The 13,954-nt window shown below is 35.2% G+C and overlaps 1 protein-coding gene across 1 annotated transcript in view; it reads left to right on the top strand.

Moving 5' to 3' along the window:
- lin7a (lin-7 homolog A (C. elegans)) overlaps nt 1-13,954 on the top strand; it is a 38,849-nt gene that overhangs the window by 4,170 nt on the left and 20,725 nt on the right. Inside the window, exon 2 of the mRNA XM_087786576.1 lies at nt 8,745-8,863. Within this exon, the coding sequence (XP_087642702.1) occupies nt 8,745-8,863 (119 nt within the window). The remainder of the gene's footprint in view (nt 1-8,744; nt 8,864-13,954) is intronic.

The following is a 13,954-nucleotide window of genomic DNA, read 5'->3' as shown; positions in this document are numbered from 1 at the left end:
ATTACTTTTTTGTGTATTTGCAAGGATAAAAGAAAAATGTAGGAAGCAAACACACAAAAAAAACAAAAAGCAATATGCAAACATAGGAAGCAGACACAAAATAAACAATATGCATATATATCGTTCCGTCACAAATGTATGGATAATTCAAAATTGAGGGTGTAAGAAAATATCGATTTAACCATATATAGCGGTATTTCTTTCCCCGTTACCGTATCGATATTTAATAGCACTGTATCAATATATATATATATTTTTTTAAAGACATTTTTATTAAATGAATAGTTTGGGTTTGGTTTATATTTCAATAGTGTCTTTATAAAAAGACAACGATTTGATCTTTAAATTTACAGTTAACACTCAAATATCTGCAGTTAAACCTCCGGCCACTAGTTGGCGACATTCGCCATATCCTTCATGCCAAAAAGTAACAACAAAACCAGCGAAAATGGCAGCGATGACCGAAAAATAAAATGACACACCAGAGTCCAGCAGCTTTTTAAAGCTGATGTTTGGATTTATTTTGGCTTTTAAAGCTTTACAAGACAGTGCTGATAAGAGCCATGTGATCCGCAGTATGATGTATGTATCGTACATGTATCGTGATACGTATTGTGTCGGTAGATTCTCTTCAGTACACACACCCTGATAGGAAACCAGCTTGTGTCACTTTACCACAGGATGTTGGTTATATTAATAGCTTATTTGCATAAAGGAATCAGGGGTCAATGCACTCACGCTCCAGTGCTTTCTCCAGGCAGTGTGTGCGAATAATGTTGCTTTGTCGGCACAATATGCTACTTCCTGATATCGTGATCCAGCTAAATAAGTTGCCGTTGACTCGGGAAAGTGACATTTTCATTTTTGTGAAAGCACAGGTTCTAAATACAGTTTAGCCCGACAACATTTAAACAGATTTAATAGCTTCTGCCAGACCCTTTTAGCAAAGGTTCAATTCCTATCAATCAATTAACCAAAAAAATGGAATTTGGACGGAACTAAAATCACATTTTACATTCCTACACAATAAAATGTGATTAGCGCTTTTATTGGATGAATGGTAAAACTCAAAGATATGAGGATTATTTGGAGTCAGAATCAATAATCGTGGGACGGCGGTAATAACCGCTGCCACCGGAATCCGCCAGTAATTCCATAAGGAGTTTGTGTAAACCACGTTTCCATTGATTCGTAGAAGGTGCAATAAGAGTCTGTCCTTTTGATAACTTTATTACCGTACAAGTGACTCGTCTCTCCAGAAGAATGAAAGATGGTCACATTACCGGGATTCATTCATCTTCTCCGAACGGATCACTTAAAAAATAGTGAATCATTTTGAGTCATTGGCTGGGTTTTCCTAGATTCCATTCTTCTTAAGGATGTAAGAAGGCTCTTAACCCTTGTGTTATTTTAGGGTCAAGGTGACCCAAAAATAAAAGTGTTTGTGTTTTGGACACTGAGATAACTTAAGGGTTAAGAAGGGTTCGGCTAAGAAGGAGCGCTAAGATATGGGTGTTTCCCAGACGCCTTCTTACCTGCCTTCTTAGGACAAGGGCAAGCCAAAGACGCTTCCTAAGAAGCTCTTAACTGAAACCTCTATGAGTTCATCGACATCCCTGATATCTGTGAAATACCACAAAGTTGTTGATGTTTTTATGTGTAGTTGTTAGAAACCACATATATTTTATGTGTATTAAATTATAGTGTTTTCTCATTTCTTTGTAAAATTCCTACGCCCTCGAATGCATCTTCCGCGTATGTCAATCGGCGTTGATTTATTTCAGTGTGTACATTCAAAGTGGTGAGTTTAAAGTTGTTTTACGGATGAATTAGACTATTTAATATTTAATGGGTTAGTCGTAGTAGTAATATACACTTATATACACGTATGTGTATAATGTTTAATATAATAAAACATGTTTTTTTCTTCATTGAGCTTTTATTTTATTCAAATAATTGCAGGATATACATTTCCCTGAAGTTGATCAATAAGCATTTGGTCGCTAAGAAGAATGTTATGAGAGGGTCAGCTTGATCGTACATTTCCTTCCTAGTGTAAGATCTTCTCAAGCTAAGAGCAACTCTGGGAAACGCAAAGTCTTTTTTCTTTAAGAGCGCTCCAAAGAAGATCGTAGCACTTAAGATTTTCTCAACAAATCTGGGAAAACCTGACCAATATCGGTCTGTTTCTTTCTTCGTTTCCTCGGTAACGGAAACATTATTCCATTATAACCATCATGCATCAGTTTTAAGAGATACCCAGCTATGATAACAGCTCAAAAAGGAAGCTCAGTTTCTTGTTGTTTGTGACAAATTTCCTGCTGCTCGACTTTAAAAAGAACCAATTATTTTTGAGTAGGCGAACGCTGCCCATGAGCGAGAACACACACATTCCACGGCTGTCACGACACCAACCGGCTCAGTCTTCAGTTACTAATAAGTTTAGATTTATCTCTAATCCTGACAGAGAAGAACATGATGATTGAATTAATTGTTTTAAAATGAGAATATTTGTTGTCATTAACACAGTTTAGTCTCTTTGGATACAAAATGTTGTCACAGAATATATATATATATATTTTTTCAATTAGAAACAGTATTTTATATACGATTTAAAATCCAAATGGTATTTGAATCTAGCATTTACTAATGGTTGTTTTAAGAGGAAAAAAAAAAATCCCATCTTACGTTGACATTTGATTATAACTGTTGCCCAGCAACAGAGAAAAAGGAAAATATTCAGCTGCGTACAAAGGAACTGTCATATCCAAGCAGCGTGTTTTTGAAAGAGGACGTGGAGGAAATTTCCAGATCAAAGCAGATGTGTGTCGTGAAGGTTGATGCTGACGCTTCACGAGTCCATTTCATCCGGTATATATTTTTGACTCGCGTTCAGATGGAATTAAGACCTATCCCAGATTCACAACAATCCCTAACAAAACAGGAAAAGAAACTGACGGAACTGTATGAAGGAATTAAACCAGGGGTGGAAAATGTCATCTCTTAAATAAAAGAAAGAACAAAACTAGCCTTAATATGGTGGACAAACTATAAAGAAGGGTCATTAAAAATGACATTAAAAAGTTCAATATTGCATTTTTTTTTATATTGTATTCTTGGAGACTCAATATATCTTTATTTTTGTCCCATTTTGCCAAACATGTCCCTCAGTTTTGATCTTCCTGTAAGTCTCAGTTTAATCGTTGACATCAATAATATCGGTTTCTTATCTTAAACACTGATATCTTCAAAGGCCAGAATATCATCATGAACTTTAATCCAGTGTGATTTTGAGACAACCATACAGATTTTGGTCTCATTCCATGTTTTTGATGTGTGTGCCAAAAATGTACTTTGTTTAAAAATATTCTTCTTGAAAATTTGCAGTGGCACGAAAGTTTCAAAAGTGACATTATATTAATAGTTTTACTCTGATGGTAAATTATTTTAGTCCTCAATTCATGACCAGTTTAAATCTTTTAAATGATTTATCTTGAAAATACAAAAGCAAAAAGTGTGTTTATTTTGAAATTAAGTCCTCAAATCAGGAGCAGTTTTAAGCTTCTAAACATCTTGAAAACACAATAGTATGTGTATTCATTTTAATATGTTTTACTCAAATTAGAACCAGTTTTTAAAGTAATGGTTTTGAAGAAAAAAAACATGAAACAAGTTGTTTTATTTTTACATTATGTCCTCAAATTAGGACCCATTTTAGGCTTTTAAACACATCATATTAAATATAAAATAGAACAAGTTTATTTATTTTTGTGTGTTTTACTCAAATAAGAAGCAGTTTTAAGCTTTTAAACTAATCATCTTACAAATAAAATAAGTGTGTTTATTTTTACATTAAGTCCACAATTTAGCACCAGTTTTAAGCTTTTTTCTACATCATATTAAATGTAAAATAGAACAAGTTTATTTATTTGTATATGTTTTAGTCAAATAAAAAGCAGTTTTAAGCTTTTAAACGAATCATCTTACAAATAAAATAAAACAAGTGTGTTTATTCTTACATTAAGTCCACAATTCAGAACCAGTTTTAAGCTTTTAAAACAAATAATCTTCAAAATAAAATGAAACAACTTGTTTTATTTTTACATCAAGTCTTTAAATCATGACCAGTTAAAGCGTTTAAACTCATTATGTTGCAAATAAAATAAGACAAATGTGTTTATTTTGACATTTTGTCATCGAAACAGGACCCGTTTTCATATTTTAAACTCATTATTTGCCAATAAAATAAGACAACTGTGTTTAATTTTTTCAATATATGTATGTTTGATGTGTTTTGAAGATACTTTATTTTTTAAATATTCTTTTGCACAAAAGACCTGAAGAAAATACATATTTCTATAGGTTTACTCATTATGTTGTAAATTAAATAAAACAATTGTCTTTATTTTGGCATTTTTTATGGAAAAATAACAGGTTTTTTGCTTTTAAATTCACTTAAACTGAAAAAAAATGGATGTACATTTCTTCACATCAGTCCCGAACAGGACAGTATAGCTCATCATAACAAGCACTGACTTAACCTATGTTTACACTACGGTGACTTGGTTAATCACTAAATTAATTATCTGTAATGTGTTGAATAGATGACTTCATTAAAAAATCCTTTTCCATTATGTAATTAAAAAAAAAACCTGCTCATCCAAACACAGCCGAGGGAAATTAGCCGGATCTTCTCGGAGCTGCAGCTTCATTAAGACGCTCTCGCTGGTGTCGGAGTTGCTCCTGGATTATGGTGCACACGTGCGAGCGAGAAGGTTTCACGACACGCCGCCTCCACACTCTGATGAAAAGAAAGGTCCGTGGAATGACAGAGTGGGAACGACCTGATTGCATAGAACGTAGTGAAGGAGCTTCCTGTATGTGTTAAAGTTTCTCATTAAGAGTTACAAATAAATACAGTGTGCAGATGCTGCAAACATCTGGATCCACTTTTTCCCCCCCGAGAGCATCAACACCACTGGGTCTTGGGTCAGAGGCTGATTTAAGTGAATAAAAAGGCAGTTTGTACGTTGATATTTAAAGGTACAGTGTGTGCTTTTGTTTCAGAGGAAGAAAGGAAAGACTATATAGAATTATTTGAGCTATGAGAATAAGCAAAAATTATTTCCTACCACATTTAGTGTTGAGAACATTTTGAGAATAAAACATTTACATTTTAAAAATATAAAAAAATGATGTCACAACATGACCTGGAGCTTATAATTCATGTTTTTGTTTCTTCTCGTTTAGACTGTTGTAAAAGTTTATTTTGGTGTCTTAACAAGAAGGATCTGTCTCGCCTGCAGTTAATACAAAACTCTGTAGCGAGAATTCTGACCCGCTCTAGTAGAAGAACTCACATTTCTCCGATCCTTAAAACTCTTCACTGGCTGCCAGTTTCTTTCAGGATCAATTAAAAAATCTGGTTCTTACTTTCAGATCTATTCATGGTCAGACTCCTCCTTACATCAGTGATCTGATCCAGCCTTACACCCCAGCTCGGGCTCTGAGGTCTGTGGATCAGAATCTACCGATGGTTCCTGAACACGGTTCTGGACCAGAGGAGAGAAATCCTTCCAGGTTTTGGAACGATCTTTCTCTCCCTCTGTGTTTGATGATCTACTGACTCCTTCAAGAAACATCTTAAGAAATTTTTATTTGTGCTTTTTCCCTGATTCTCTGAGACTCTTGTTTTTGACTTAGCGTTTTTAAATTTGTAGGTATTTTTAAATTTTTATTGCTTTTGATTGTTCAAGCGCTTCTGACCCTGGTCTAGAAAGGCGCTTCACCAATAATTACTTACTTAGTTACAGTATATATACAGTACTGGCATGAAATTTGAAAAATGTACTACGATTAGTCATCAATAATCGTAAAAGACTTTCAAATACTGTTCAAGGAGTCTTTTCCATAAATTACATTTTGTGTCAAACATTTTCTTGGCAGCGTCTCATTCAGTTATATTCCCATTTCCTCGGATACGACGTCACTTTTCAATGAACTTGAATTCATTTAAATGTTAAGATGGACGTGTTTAACGTGGTCTCTTGTGTGAGAACCTCCTTCAGGTCCCTCAAGAGGACTTTCAAGTGGAGATTGAACGGTTGTCAAGTGCCGGCGGAGATAAGAGTTGACCGTCGTTCTATTGAATGTAGCGACCGGCCTTCAAGGTGCTGCACAAGGCAGATTAGAAAATGTGCTTGTATTTCCTCAGCGCTAGCTTTAAGCTGATGCAGGACTGTATTTCCCTGACAAGAGTTCTAACCGGAGAGCCCAGGGGGGTTCAGGGGATGGGGATTTTGTGTCCACACCGGCCTTTCAACGTTAATGCAAGATGCCATTGTGTCTGATTCCCACTATCATTCCTACTTAATGTGATGCAAGAGCGATGCCCTGCAGTCCAGAGGCTGCTTTGTCATGCAGCAGCGTCGGCGTCCTCAGTTCTTCGCCACTATCTGTCACTCCGATCCGATGACTTCCAGATCGAGCGTTCATAAGAGAGTTGAAGGAGAGCGACCGACCATGGAAACAACATTTGCTATTCAGATTTATCTCTTCGCGAAGGGCAGGTTCAATGGAAAACGATGGAGGGATTTACAACCTCGAAAGATTGAACCGGTCGATGTTTTTTCGTAAGTCACCTTTTTTTTTCGACCGCCGGCGAGGAGACGAAGACGAGTCTCTCTCAGATGGTCTTTAATGAGCGCCGATAAACATTTAGGTCACTTTGCTGCTCTGATAACTTAGCACGAGCGACCACTGCTTTATAATTGCTGCTGCAATCTGGTTCAAACAGTCCAAACAAAAACCACCACCAAAAAAATAAAACCTTATCGGTTATTCACGACGTTACAAAGTATCGAATAAGAACGAAAGTAAACGTGACATTAATAAGGCTTTATTTTCACAGTATTTGTTTGATTTTGATTAACATGTTTATTTATTCATTGATTCGAGAGCAAAAAGTGTTTCTTCTTAAAAATATCTTTAATAATTCTGTCATTTAGCTATTTGTGTTTGCAGTCTTCATGATATTGAAACTACTCTTTTGTAGTATATCGTTTTATTATGAAGTCATACAGCTTATTAAATTTAAAGGAATATATTAAATATATAGTATATAGTTATACATTAAAAAAAATTTTTTATCATATTGCTAAAAATCCCTGTGGCAACTTAATTGCTGACAATTGTAACTTGATACAAAATAAATAATTTGAGTGAACAAAGGTTTTTAAACTATATAATTCAAAATACAGTTTGCTCACACCGCTTTTAGGATTATTTACCCCACTTTCGATAATTAGATTTAAAAAATTTAATTTGACCTTTTTGTCTAATTTTTTTGACCAAAATAATATAAAATACTTTCAGGATTGCACACAGTAAGTTGATGGTTAAGATGCATTGTTTGTCTGCAGTATTTAATTAGAGTTACAGTTAAATAAAGACATATTTATGGCCAATCCAGAGGTTGTGTTTGATTTCATTCGTAGGTGGACTCGGAAGTTTCCTCCTGAGATGTACCTTGATATCAGTTCTAACTGGATTTTCAGAAGCAATCATAAAGAAGATGATTGTTCTTTCACTTTCTCGCTTTGTTGGTTCTCTTCAGAGAGTAAGACAGAATCACACCAGGGTTGTGAGGGTAATAGTAGCAGGAGGAGGAATGAGTTTGATCTTCTATCTCACCCAAGATCTCTTCGGACTGATCTTGAAAGATGCTGGTGCTGTGTATTGGAATACATTTGATACGATACAGGGGCAATAATGCAGTATATTGTGATACTGTAGTAACAAGGATATATTTGTAGTACTGTCGAGTACTTGACTCTTTATGAAGTCGTAACTACTTTCATTTGTTTTGAAACCAACATATGTCCAAACATCAGCTTTAAAACTGCTTGAGTCGACTGTATCCTCTCGTCCTTAGTCATCACCGGTATTTCATTGTCGCCTTAGCTGCTGAGGATGTAATGCTGCCATCTAGCAGCTATGAGTTTAATTGCACAAAAATAAACCCTGTGTGAGTATGAAAAACCTCGAATGATTTTATTCTACAAACACTTTATTGAACAATAAAATAACTTTGACAGACAGACAGATGGATGGACTTTATTATTATTTAATTTAAAATTAAAATATAGGTTATATATCCCCAGTTAAAAACAGATATCTTAAAATAAGATTCTTAAAATCAATTTTCTTTTCCTGATGGTTTTTTGTTTATATGTATGTTTGTGTACTCTTTGACGAGCACTACTGAAATCTCACATTTCCCGAACAATAAAAGCTATTATCACATCTTATAATATTTAATTTATAATTAAAATATAGGTTATATATCCCCAGTAAAAAACAGATATCTTAAAATAAGATTCTTAAAATCAATTTTCTTTTCCTGATAGTGTTTTGTTTATATGTATGTTTGTGTACTCTTTGACGAGCAGTTCTGAAATCTCACATTTCCCCAACAATAAAAGCTATTATCACATCTTATAATACTTAATTGTTTTTATAGAATCACTTTACAACTTTCCTACGACTTATTTTACTTCATAACTTGTCTCTGTTGCGCATTTTGACGAGGAAATATCTCTGAATTTTATTTGGGGGTAGAAATCTATGCGGTTACTCGAGCATAGAATAAAGATTTTTGTTATCAACAGGAAAACAAGGTGCCGATGACAGAGATCGATGATTGTGTTCCGATCTATAACACACGTTTCTGTTTCTTCCGCCAGACGTTGCCAGAGCTATCGAGCTGCTGGAGAAGCTGCAGGAGTCGGGAGACGTTCCCGGGCATAAACTTCAGTCTCTGAAGAAAGTCCTTCAGAGTGAGTTCTGCACAGCCATCAGAGAGGTGAGTCACTGAAGCCGGTGTGAGTCATACGTCTATATTTGTGTTAGATATTTCTATTCTGGCTTCGGTTTTCGCTGCTTTCTGGGCCAAAGACGTCAGTTTTTCGATGATTGGATTGCTCTTTGTTGCACTGCTTTTGTAAAGTGTAGGGCAAAGAAATCCTCTTTGACTTGGACTCCGTTGTAGCGTAAACCAATCAGCCAAAACCTTTCAGCGGCATTTAATTTACGCAAAAGTTTGATGAGCTGAATTTCAATTAAGCGCGTCGGAGACGGAGATTCGGCCTCATTACTGACGACGAGATGTAGAGTAGTAATCGTGACGAGCTGCTAACCACGGAGCATTGATGGCTTTTGTATTACGACTGGATTATTCATCGACGATCTTGGCTGCGTATCATCGTGAATTCAGGGAGATTATTGCGATTATTGAGTATTTGACCGACATAAAGGTGACAAATCTGTTTTCCCTGATGGCCGTTTTGAGACAAGCTCTTTATACGATGTGTGTGCAGCAGTTCAATATTCAGTCAATTATAAATACAAATGTATGCATTAATTCAATCATCAATTATGACCACTTTTAAGCAGACAATAATGGTTACAAAGATATTTTTATTTTTATTGACGTGCAATATTGGCACAGAAAAAGCAATTACTACCATAAAATAATTTATATATATTTCAAGCTAAGATTCAAGATAAAAGTAAGTACAATTACTGGTATTAAATCAGAAAATAATTAGAAATGTCAATTATAGTCAATTAAAAAAAAAAATGTATGCCTCAATTCAATCATCAATTCTGACGATTTTTACTCATGATTACAAAGATATTTATATTTTTATTGACGTGCAATACTGGCACAGAAAAAGCAATTAGTACCATAGAATATTTTGATATATTTCAAGCTAAGATATAAAATAAAGTAAGTACGATTACTGATATTAAATCTGAAAATAAATAAAAAGTGAGCTACTAGAGAGAACTTAACTCTAATGGTTTAATAAAAACTTCAGACCTGTTTGATAACATTTGAGTAAAATAATGTATATCTGCATTAATTTGCCAATAAATCTATATATTTCGTTGTATATAACAAGAGAAAACAGACACTAAATGAAAAAACATGTTTGTGTGTCACCTGACAAAAAAGGTATTATGATTGTGTTATAAACAAACCACTAAAATAAGATAAGATAAGTTCTTCAGGGGTTCTTATTCCAGAGTCTTTCAGTGCCCTTGTGTAGTACAGTAGGCGTTCTCTAGGGGTTTCTCAGGGCGTTCTCAGTCCTGATTCCTTTTGACAAATACTACTGTTTTTCTCGGCTTATCTTGATCTTTTTAGTATTTTTTTTTCGAGTTTTTTTTTTTATTGTTTAAGCGATTTGTGACCCTGGTCTAGAAAACGCTCTATAAATATACATTTCTTACTTACTTACTACTAATGTCCAGGTAGACACAGAGATTCCTTCCCTCACTACGAGAATAATGCACCTGACAGCACCGTGGTGCGTTCAGGACCCCTCGCCCAAACTATGTATTAAAAGGGAATGGCTGGAAACTGTTGAACGATCTCCTCCATCAACATTTGTTATGATGAAGAGATTCCATTACTCGGGAAGGATTGCTTTGGTAGAAATGTAATCAAGTCAGCAAACCATTAAATGAAAGACAGTATTGTTTCCTAATGGTCGAGCAGAAAGAACATACATCCTCCTCCTGGTCTTCTCTCCAGTGTCACCCATTCATGACAATCGTCCTCCCACGAGAGTAAACACGGTCGCTAAGGGAACCGAAGCAAACACCCTGGGATTATTGTGGTTTATAGTCAATAACAGGCTGAGAGGAGCTGCAGGGATACGATAGAAGTGTGAGGCAGTTACTGCTAGCTACTGCAAACACTCCACTATTACTGTCATCACAGGGAACATTAGAGCGTCTCGTGTTGCTTCGTATCGCTTGTTTTTAACCGCCCTCCATGCTTCGGCAGCCATTAGGCCGACAGTTACGAGCAGATCAGTGGGGAAGATGCCTTCGATGCCTTTAACGGGCTCGGTCCGAACATTTTGTGTGAAACGTTTTTTTGAGATACATTCTATTTTATACACATTTTATTCTTGTCTGTTTACCACATGTACACTACATGATCCAACAAATCAAATTGCATTGGGTTTTGAATAGTAATAGTAGTAAAATGCTCCTGAAAACTGTTATAAATCCCTTATCGGGGGAGTGAGGGGGGGCCGGAGCCTATCCCGGTTTTTTCGGGGCGAGAGGCGAGGGACACCCTGGACAGGACACCAGTCTGTCAAAGGGCAAACAAAGACACACAACCATTCACACACATATTCCTACGGACAATTTTCTCCAAGTTCCCAATCAACCTCTGTATGTTTTTGGACTGTGGGAGGAAATCAGAGTTCCCGGAGTAAACCCACACAAGATACAAACTCCACACAGAAAGGTCGACTCCCTCCCGACCTGGAAGCGAACCTGCAACCTTGTTGCTGTGAGACGATGACGAGCATGTACCGTTATACCGGTGAATATCATATGCATAGAACGAAACAAATGTTTTTTTCAATTGCGGTCGAGCAAAAGTGGCAGCTAGCATTAGCAATACAAGCAATTTGCCAGTGATCCAGAAAACACCATTTTTGTTAATATGAAGAATAAATTAAATTCATATCCGCCTCCACATCAACAACTCTAAAACTTCCAACTTGATAACGATACTCAGGGAAAAATGCAATACTTAATACCATTTCAATAACTCAAGGATGTAAAGAGGGACCCCCAAATGTAAAATTCATATTATTACTAACAAGGAAAATGCACTAAAATGCAACTATTTAAAATTTAAAAAAAATGTGCAAAAAGTTTCTGCAACTATGATATCAAGTTTCAGGTCTAAGGTAAAATAAAATAAACGAAGAACAATTAGTTCTTTATGTCAAGTATTAGGCAAGCAAGCATGACTCATCATGACAGTGTTTTGATCTTATTACCTTATAAAGTTCTCCCTGGTTTGAAATCTCGGCGAACGAGAGGTTAAGAGAGTCCATTATGACGTAATGATGGCAATAATGGTACGTAAAAGTCTTCCTTCCCTGGCTAGGCCTAACTTACATAACAATAAACTAAACGCAGAATTATTATCCTATCTGGATGCAACATTTTAGTATCTGTACTTTTTTTAAACATCATTCTTGTCTGCAATGAGCAGACGTCAGTACAGACTGATGACAGTACTACAGACTGATGCTTTTTCTTTTTTTAAATGTACCTGCTTGTTGTGCTTTTTTTTCTGGTTTACACAATCAGAATCAGAATCAGAATCAGAATCAGAATCAGAATTAGAATCCTTTATTTGTCCCGCGAGGGGAAATTCGGTTTAAACAGCAATATACAAGAAATAAAAACACCCAGAAATAAAAATAAAATGAAAAAAAAACTAAATAGAATAGAATAGAATAAAAATCTGCCCTATATTATATATATACACTAACATATTTACAAAATATATTTACAAAAATAACAAGAAGAAAAAGAAAAGGTGCTGTTAAATATTAGTATGTTTAATACAAATAGATTGCCTGAAAAACATCATTCTAATAATTAATAATGTATTATTTATAATATATTAAAAAATGAAATTGAAGAAAACAACTACAGTTTTTTTTTCTTTTTATTTAAAGAAAAACACACAAAATAAAATACCGTAAAATCCATCAACTTAAAGATATATATATCAAAATAACCATTTTGCAATAGCGTCCAGTTCTAATCTCATCATCAATAGCCTGATGAACCAGAGCGAGTCGCACTGTGATCCTTTATGTGGAGTTAATGTTAAGTGTGACGTTAATCTAAGCTGCCGTTAAAGCAGTCGATATGAAGGATATATACGCAGCAGAGACCAGCCTGGTCAGCAATACGATGCTAAACGCCAGCAGAGACGTCGGTCTCCTGCAGCCATATTCATCATGGAGGAGGAACAACGTTGAGTCTCGCTCTTAGTCTCGCCGCGTTAGCCTGAATGACTTGTCAGGGTCGGTCGGCCTCGCAAATGGGAAAGGAAGGACGGAAGAGCGACGGGGTGAAGGAGGTAACCGGCTGGAAATGATGTAGGACGGGATTTTGGCTTGGTTTCGGAGTCGATGGTGGGAAGAGCGTGAATTGAATTGAATGCGTTCCAGATTTCACCTTTCGTCTGCTGCAACACGGTGGTTGATTCTCTATGTCGGAGGAGGTTTTCCATCAGGATAATTGAGATCACCGAGGATTAAAGGAACATTAAGTCAGCAGAGAGAGTTCTCTCCTCACTTCTGTGGGTAAAGGTGGCAGCCAAAAAACTGTTGTTTACACTCAAATCTTCCAGTGACTGAATGAAGTACAAATATATATTTTTAAACGGTATAAAAAGTATTTCTGAACAAGTATTCAGAAGAGGAATTGTGATAACTGAGGATAAGAAGTGATGGATATCGAAAAATAAATGTGTTAAAGGGTATATTGCAACTAGTATATGGTGTATATGTACCAGGATAATAAATATGATGTACTATGTATGTGTATATATTATGTATTTATATTGATATCTGCTTAAACAAGCATCAAATATATTATGTCATATTGTAATAATAAGAGATAATAGAGAAATATGAGTCAAGGTATATGGTATGTAGTGCTAAGAGTGCTTCTTTATTATGTATTTATATTTAGTATATGTATTAATATGTAATATCTGCTTAGTATATACATGTATTTTATGTTATATTGTGAAATGTAGATAAATCGAGAAAACATGTATGTTATTTATTGCTATGATTGTGTTCATTTAAGTATTTTTATGGATATATGTGTAGAAATATGTTGCAGTTTGCTAGAAATTGAAGAATAATTAAAAAGGGGTTTACAATTAAAGTAAAAAAATGCTTTTTACTTCTTCCTATACTCTTTTTTTAAACTAGTTTTGTTTTCCTTTGTCTTAGTGATTATTTGTATGTTCACATACTGACATATTTTATACTTGTTTGAAAATAAAATCTATTCATTCTTAAAGGGAAACTAATGTTAAAACCAAACT

This window comes from Callionymus lyra, chromosome 3 (genome assembly GCF_982586985.1).
Source record: "Callionymus lyra chromosome 3, fCalLyr1.hap1.1, whole genome shotgun sequence".
Lineage (NCBI taxonomy): Eukaryota > Metazoa > Chordata > Actinopteri > Syngnathiformes > Callionymidae > Callionymus > Callionymus lyra.
The sequence above is the reverse complement of the archived record's forward strand: the minus strand, read 5'-3'. Positions and strand labels throughout refer to the sequence as shown.